We start from the raw sequence: 7500 nt of genomic DNA, 5'->3' as shown, positions 1-7500 counted from the left end.
TTTATGTTTGTTGATATGTCCTTCCATTCTGTTGCGTTCAATTTCCTTATCACAAATCGAACATTTCATGAGCAAAGATTGATACAATGCTTTTCCAGTCATTGGTTTGCTACGGGTAGGCACAATTTGCTCAGATTCACTACTTTTCTGCTCATTCGGAGGCGCAGAGTCATAATCGCAAGTGTCCGAATCTAAATATTCCTCTACGTACTCGGGAAAAGTATTCGGTGCAGATTCTTCATTCAGTAACTTTACATCATTTTCCACCTTAAAACATTCCAGGTTTTGTTGGAGAACATTTTTACTGCATTCGTTTTCCTTCTTTACAGGCTGCATTATTTCGTTACTCTCATTGAGCGCTGTACCAGGCTGAATGTTTTCATAATTTTCGAACACCTTTGTATCAGGTTGCATGTTTTCTTGTTTTTCCATGACCGTTGTATCCGGGTGTATGTTAACGTAGTTCTTTTGTTCGTCTTTTTCCGGCATGTTATCCAAGGTTTCTATGTCTTTCATTTCGAAATCGCATTTCTCGAAATTATCTACTAACAATCCTTCGGAATCGGGGACTGGAGACAGACGTTGAGTCTCGCAGTCGGACTGTTGGCCCACGGACGGCGTTGACTCATCTACCTGCCAGTCGCTGACCGCTTCATCCTGTGGTATTGATATATCTTCATTTCCGTCAATCTCATCCATAACTTTGCCTTTTTCCAGACTCTCTTCTTGATACTGTTGTACGACATCATCTTGTGGCATAAGGGGTAATGTAGGTGAAGGCGGGGGACTTATTTCCATAATTTCAATCATCATTTCTTGTTTCGCTTTCTTCGGTAGTGCCAAACATCGTTGCCACATTATTTCCTTCATTGTGCTCCTTCCATCGCGAAGGGAGAGTGGCAGTGGTTTTGAAATATTTGATATTTTTACGGACTTCTCTCTTTTCAGTTGGATCAACAGCAGCCTCTGAGTCTTCCAGCATTCGCGACGAAAGCGGTAAAATTTTCGTACCAACTTGGCACAACTCCAGCATATCGTAGAAGGTAAAACTTTGTCGTAAGGATCCACCTGCAACACACGATCATTAGATTAAGCCAGCAAACAGGATGGAAGCAAACATAACTCACCTCGATTTTTAGGCAATCGTTGATTTTGTCGTAAATATGAGCATCATCAAGGTCACTGAACGAATCCAAAGTGGTGTCGCCCATACACAACCGGCAAATCTCCATTTTTATAAAGATTATGGCTAGAAAATGGCACGATTTACGAACAGCTATTTAGGAACGCCAACTTCCGTGCCGAATTCCGAGAACAAAACACAACACAGAAGTATTTTGTGGTGATTTTTGGCAGCACCAGTGTTGCCAGCCAGTGGATAGTGGGTTACGCAGAAAAGGACAAAATCAAATCAAGTTGTCAGATTTGCTTTTCGGGCACGTCAAAGTGCTGTCACAACAATGAGTTGTCAATATCGGCGTTAAAAAAAACACACGCACATTCGCAGCATCATCGTGGAGTAGGAAGAATTTAAGCCGGACGGAAAACATCCCGAGCTACTTTGCTTTACCTTTGCTTACTGCTGTTGAAAAATGTCGGCCAGATACGATCGTGCTGTTACAGTTTTCTCACCCGATGGCCACTTGCTGCAAGTGGAGTACGCCCAAGAAGCTGTCCGCAAAGGATCCACCGCGGTAAGTGTCTCGCCGCATGCCGGAATGTCAGGCGGCGTCATGACTCGTAATTATTTGGATGGTGTTTGGCCTTGTTCTTGTTCCAGATTGGAGTTCGGGGCAAAGATGTCGTAGTTCTGGGCGTCGAGAAAAAGTCGGTTGCTAAGCTGCAGGAGGAGCGAACAGTGCGCAAGATATGCCTGCTAGACCATCATGTTGTGATGGCTTTCGCCGGGCTCACTGCCGACGCAAGAGTGCTTATCAATCGGGCGCAAGTGGAATGCCAGTCGCATAAGCTGAACGTCGAAGATCCTGTTACGCTAGAGTACATTACCCGCTTTATTGCCGGGATGAAGCAAAAGTACACTCAAAGCAATGGACGCCGGCCGTTCGGTATATCGTGCCTTATCGGAGGCTTCGATTACGACGGTAAACCTCATTTGTATCAAACGGAACCATCGGGAGTCTATTGTGAATGGAAAGCAAACGCAACCGGGCGCTCGGCCAAGACAGTACGCGAGTTTCTCGAGGCACAGTACACACCGGAAGCAGTCAGCACTGAGAAGGGTACAATCACGCTAGCTATACGCGCCCTGTTGGAAGTTGTTCAGTCCGGACAGAAAAACCTCGAGGTAGCCGTTATGCGCCGTGATAAACCTATGACCATGCTGGATGCCGAGACGATTGAACAGTATGTGAAAACGATTGAAGCAGAGAAGGAGGAAGAAGCTGAGAAGAAGAAAATGAAGAAATGATTCCTTCTCTCGCGCATCGTATTCACGCAAATCTACTTTGTTTCAATTCAGTACATGGTTCCGGTTGGAAAATACATGGTGTGATTATTCACAATAAAGCTCTTCTTCACTGGATTAAATCTAAATATGGCGTTTGTTTCAATCGCATTTTGCTAATCAACTCATCAACAATTTGCAGAACTGATGAAACCATAGGAAAGCAGAAAAGCATATCTCAGCGGACGAAACCAGCATACGAAGCAATGATAAAAGGTGCCTCCTAGGGAAGTCCTAGATTACTATGATTGATTACAGCATTCTTTATTTTCAGTTTGGACCGTGAAATGCCGATACAGTGTAACATCAGCCTCTTCTGTACTTCATTCGGCCGCTCGCACAAGTGCCTCTGCTACTTCAAGAACAATCTCTGCTTTGGCTACTTCCTAAGGGAAAAATAGTTTTGTTAGATTTTATTCCTCTCTATTGGTTAGACGATCCATCTTACCTGCTGGCCTACAGCAACTGATAGCTGGTTTTGTGCATTTAACATAATTTCGCGGCATCTGGAAGTATCTAGATCTTCAATGGGATGGGCTTCTTCTGCTAGGACCTGGACCGACGCATCTTGATTAATAGTAACGGTTCCACTAGACACGAAAATCTGTTTCAGGCTTCCGTCGCTTTCAATCACAGTAACGATCCCGGAAAGAAGAATCGCTGGAAAGCAGAACGGGTAATATTTAAAAATGTGAAACCCTCTCAAGTCGCGGTCCGTTTACCGAGTGTTGGAACGTGCATAGGAAGGATGCCGAATGAGCCACTGAAGGATGGGACATCTACTTGCCGGATGTTGGCGCTATCGTAGAATACCTTGTTCGCGGCGGCTAGCGTAAAATTCATTGTTTCCGAATATTTACGCACGCATATCTTTCGTATTATGGATTCTCTGTTTCTTGTTATCGAAGTAGCAGCACGTTTGATAACAATCATCACGAGGCAGTAACACTTGTTCTCAATCCGGTTAAAAATCCAACTCAAACCAAGTGCATCAAATCATGGTTGCTTTGTTACAAGAGTAATTTTCTATTGCGGCCTCCTATAATGCCAAAGGAACGAGAAATAGATTTAACTAGTGTTCCCGGCAAACTTCGTTCTGCCGTTCGACTCTTGAGGCCCATATTGCAAGCGTTAAACGGTTTTTACTGTACTGATGCTTCCAATGATACTGATCACCAACATCCAATAATTGCCATCACAATCGGGGAGTTTGAAAAGGAATTTTTGGGCAATGTTAACACACCTCATTCATCTTCCCTTTTTCAAAACGCGACATTTCATTGTAGGGCGTCGTAGATTCATCCCGGCGGATAAATCCCATACAAAAATGCCCGATTTTGCATATACGACCCTGATCTTGATTTCATTGCTGCCTTCGTCTTTCGCTATCATTAATCCTTTCTCGTTGTTCTTAAGATTTTGATTTTGATTTTCAGACATACGCAATTGAAGCTGATAACATGCTTGATTCCATTGCTGAGAGGTCTGGTTTCTACGGATCAGTGCCAGTCTTTTTGAATTTCGACTGTGCACTCCTCTACTCCACTGTCCACTACTTGAGCTTCTGATTGAAGGATTTTTTTCTGTCCAACTAAAATCAGATAATTTTCATTTTACCTAGTTCATGTCTAGTTTTGAGCCTGAAAAAGAGCTTTCGCGGGGAGCTCAACTGTTTTGCTTTCTTTTGGAGTTATCGGCGACAGAATCGATTCAAACGCTTGTAGAGGCTTATAATGACAATGTGGTAGAGGAAATCACTTGCCAAAATTGACTAAATTGGTTCAAAGATGACCATTTTGACTACAGTGGCAAGAAGCGTGAAAATTGAGCCAAAAACGTTTTGGAGCATGAATTGCAGGTTTTTTTGGACGAGGTTCATGTGTAATCGTTGAAAATGCTTTACCAGTAGTTGGGAATTTCTCAACTAGCCATTTCAAAAAGCTTAAGTTTTATTAATGGCTACCCCATTCATAAACGATAAGCAGATGGAGCGAAACCAAAACACATCGCACTCGTCAGAAATGGTCCATAATAATTTGAATTCAATTAATAGGGCGGTTCTTCCTCTCCCCGCTAATTAACTGGACCTGGGCCATTCCAATATCACCACTTTTCGATGATCGGTCACGCGCTGGCCGAGCAGCACTTCGATTTGTATGAAGTTGTCGGAAAATGGCATGACGGGTGGTTTGGGTCGCTAAATCATGAACAATTCTTTTGGCATGGTAGACACATTTAATTTTTTTGTGACACATATTTTAACGCTTTTCCTTGAATGGCGATCCTTTCAAGAACATTGTGTAAAATTTTTGGAACAATCGAAGCAAAAGCTAAAGCTTTTTGAATATCAACGTTTCTTACAAGGCTCCCCGCTGCTCTCTACATTCAAGCGCGTTTCCCAAAACCAACGAATTTAAAGGCGGCGCCCATCGTACCGTAAAAACGAATAGACCGATTTATTTGAAATTTTTATCACATAATCTGTACACTCTTTGCCAGCCCCGTTGAGTCTTCAAAAAAAATGTTGATATTTTTTAACAATTATGTGAAACTCGTTTTGGGTTGTAGGTAAAATCGTAAAAAGCATCACTTTTTCAACTTCAAAAATTTCGACTCGATGGGGCTACCTGTGATAATTTATAATCTATCAAACAATTATCAATTTGTATATTTCAGATGACCAGTCACGTGGCTACGATGGGCATTGCAAACAGTACCATTTCGCAAGCGCACCTTCATAAATTTGATGCCATGGATGAAGTTTTTAATGAATCTTCCCTAAAATACTCCCATTTTTTTTTGAAAAGTTGCACATTAATATGACATTCACTAGAAAAATTTAAGTTGAATGGTTACGTCATAAAAATAGTCAATAATATGTCTTTTTTTTCTTCTTGATCCTAAGTATGTTAATCGGTCTTGATCCCAAGTAAGTTCTCAACGATATCGATTTGTTTAGAGCCATCTATGGAATGTTCTCTTACCAGTCCCAACAATATGTTTGACCTACCAGGTGTATGCATATGAAACTGATCTTTTTACGTAAAAAACGCTTTTGCTTGAAAAATGGAGAAAAAAATATTATGGCAATCGTTAGCTACACATTTCAACTATATCTTATTCAATTTTTGGATGCCTAACCAAAAAACCGCCATTCTCTACAATTTTTTCAAACCCCATCCATTTTTTCAAATTTTCGTTTAAAAAGAAGCGATGCTCGACCACTACCTGTCCCAACAATGCACAGGAATGCAAATGCAAATGAATGATCATTTGATAGATTCAAGTCTGGTGAGTTGGCCGCAAGTGGTAATTGTTACCATCTGTCGCTTTTACGTGTCCTTGGCCGATATTCCTCGCGGTGGCAGTGGCCAATAAGGCATGCAATTTGATGACTTCTAACATTTTCGGTGGTTGGTGGTTCTCTCATTTATATCACTACCTTAAAAATTTTTAAACCGCACTTTGCTCTGCGTTTCAGTAAGAACATACTCACCGTAACCTTCAATAAAAATTTGATGCGATTCGGCCGCCGATTTTTGGAGATGGAGGCAAAAAACGAACGATGTCGGCGAATAGCAATTTTTGAGAACGGAACTTGCCATTTTAATCATAATGAAAATATTTGTTATAATGTCAAATTAGAAAAAATACATACCGATTATGTTTAACGGATGCCTAATGAATAAATTAAATCACTTAGACTGACTCTAGAGCTCCATTTGGCGTAGATATAGCTTTACATCCCAGAGAGAATATTTAGTAAGCAGAATCCAACAAGGTAATACATCTATAATCGCAAATGTTTCCTCCTAAGTGCAGTGTTTTCAGCAATTTAATGGGTAGACATAGTTGGGACGAATTACGAAGGAGCGACGGCATCGACATTAATTCCAAAAGCGAGCATTGATCTACGATCAGGATGACGACTATACAAGGATGTTATATATAATAAAAAGTGAGATAAAACCAGAAGCAAAAAACTTAATTGACTAAGTGTACATCTTGTCCCGTCATACACTGTCCGTTTATCAAATTCAGAAAAGATTGAGCCGTCCAGAGCTCCAACTGTTGCGGTCAGTAACAACTCTTTGCACCTTATCTTTATTGCATGATCGGCACCACTCCGTGGATCTAACCTTATGTGGAGACAAATGATGCATTTCGCGCAACTTTATTGCACCGTGCTAACTGGCGCGCTTCAGGACGCTCGGTATGTTCAAACACGAACAGTACTTTGCCCTAACCATTTCCATCGCCCGCTCATGCATTGGCGTGATATAGCGAGTACCGCAGCCGACAAACGCATCCGTTGAGGTGGCCACGTCGAAGCTGACTACATTGATCACGCCACGGTTTCTCCATTCCTAGTCGCTTCCTTTCGTGATGATGACCATATCGCATCGAACTTTGTATAATTTTCTTTTGGGCAGAAGAAATAAGCACCGATAATAATATAGAATCACATGGCACTACATGAAATGGAGGCCATTCACAGTGCAGCTCAGATGGTCGACCATTTGCGCGTGTCTGTTGACGGATCGTGATGAAAAGTCATAATTTAGTTAACATCAATCATTCACTCCTTCTTCTGCTGCCACTATCGCTTTTTGCACCTTTTCGGCCTTCCTATCCATTTGGCTCACCCTTCTTTACGGGTTGTGATAGTTGGCTTGTAAGTCCAAAGCACTGCAATATCCTACCTTAATTAGCTAGCTGGTTGGCTGTAAATAAATGTATGTAAACGATATATGTGAGCATTACTTTAAAAGTTGGTCATATTTAGTTACACGGCCAAAATTATTTTTGTTTAAGTAAACAAGTTTTTTTTTAGCAAGTGTAAAAGGTACGAAGAAAAAATACCACCTTGTGTTTCTCCTAATTAAGTTAGATTTTCCAACAACAGAATGTTTGGATATACAACCCTATCATACGAATTACTTAGTACTAAATTAGATTTTGAACAATTTCCTGTAAAATCTTCTCATATTACTTGATTCACAATTTTGAGTGCGTTTAAACTACAGTGATAGCCG

The 7500-nt window shown here is 41.2% G+C and overlaps 3 protein-coding genes across 3 annotated transcripts in view; 1 reads left to right on the top strand and 2 right to left on the bottom strand.

Annotated features, from left to right (window-relative positions):
• LOC126575501 (zinc finger protein 595-like) overlaps window positions 1-1307 on the bottom strand; it is a 3584-nt gene extending 2277 nt beyond the window's left edge. The window contains exons 1-2 of the mRNA XM_050236223.1: window positions 1128-1307; window positions 1-1068 (exon numbers count right to left, since the gene is read on the bottom strand). The exon at window positions 1-1068 is cut by the window's left edge and continues 224 nt beyond it. Of these exons, the coding sequence (XP_050092180.1) occupies window positions 1-1068; window positions 1128-1232 (1173 nt within the window). The 5' untranslated portion in view covers window positions 1233-1307. The remainder of the gene's footprint in view (window positions 1069-1127) is intronic.
• Window positions 1308-1468: 161 nt separating this feature from the next.
• LOC126578567 (proteasome subunit alpha type-7-1) lies at window positions 1469-2553 on the top strand. Its single transcript, XM_050241258.1, has 2 exons — window positions 1469-1694; window positions 1781-2553. Exons 1-2 carry the CDS (start codon window positions 1593-1595, stop codon window positions 2426-2428), a joined length of 750 nt encoding a protein of 249 aa, XP_050097215.1. The 5' UTR covers window positions 1469-1592; the 3' UTR covers window positions 2429-2553.
• A 169-nt stretch (window positions 2554-2722) lies between these two features.
• LOC126569398 (ATP synthase subunit delta, mitochondrial-like) lies at window positions 2723-3397 on the bottom strand. Its single transcript, XM_050226456.1, has 3 exons — window positions 3187-3397; window positions 2913-3124; window positions 2723-2850 (listed from the first exon to the last, which is right to left on the bottom strand). Exons 1-3 carry the CDS (start codon window positions 3395-3397, stop codon window positions 2788-2790), a joined length of 486 nt encoding a protein of 161 aa, XP_050082413.1. The 3' UTR covers window positions 2723-2787.
• Between the last annotated feature and the right edge of the window lie 4103 nt (window positions 3398-7500).

This window comes from Anopheles aquasalis, chromosome 2, assembly GCF_943734665.1.
Source record: "Anopheles aquasalis chromosome 2, idAnoAquaMG_Q_19, whole genome shotgun sequence".
NCBI lineage: Eukaryota > Metazoa > Arthropoda > Insecta > Diptera > Culicidae > Anopheles > Anopheles aquasalis.
This window is presented reverse-complemented; position numbering and strand designations above follow the sequence as displayed.

What these genes read in the sequence shown, in the direction of transcription:
- LOC126569398 (XM_050226456.1), bottom strand. Translation starts at nt 3,397, where the DNA reads ATGATTGTTATCAAACGTGCTGCTACTTCGATAACAAGAAACAGAGAA. An exon ending in TATGCACGTTCCAACACTCG is followed by an intron (nt 3,125 to 3,186) that starts GTAAACGGACCG and finishes TCTGCTTTCCAG; the next exon opens with CGATTCTTCTTTCCGGGATC. An exon ending in CAGTTGCTGTAGGCCAGCAG is followed by an intron (nt 2,851 to 2,912) that starts GTAAGATGGATC and finishes TTTTTCCCTTAG; the next exon opens with GAAGTAGCCAAAGCAGAGAT.
- LOC126578567 (XM_050241258.1), top strand. Translation starts at nt 1,593, where the DNA reads ATGTCGGCCAGATACGATCGTGCTGTTACAGTTTTCTCACCCGATGGC. An exon ending in TCCGCAAAGGATCCACCGCG is followed by an intron (nt 1,695 to 1,780) that starts GTAAGTGTCTCG and finishes TTCTTGTTCCAG; the next exon opens with ATTGGAGTTCGGGGCAAAGA.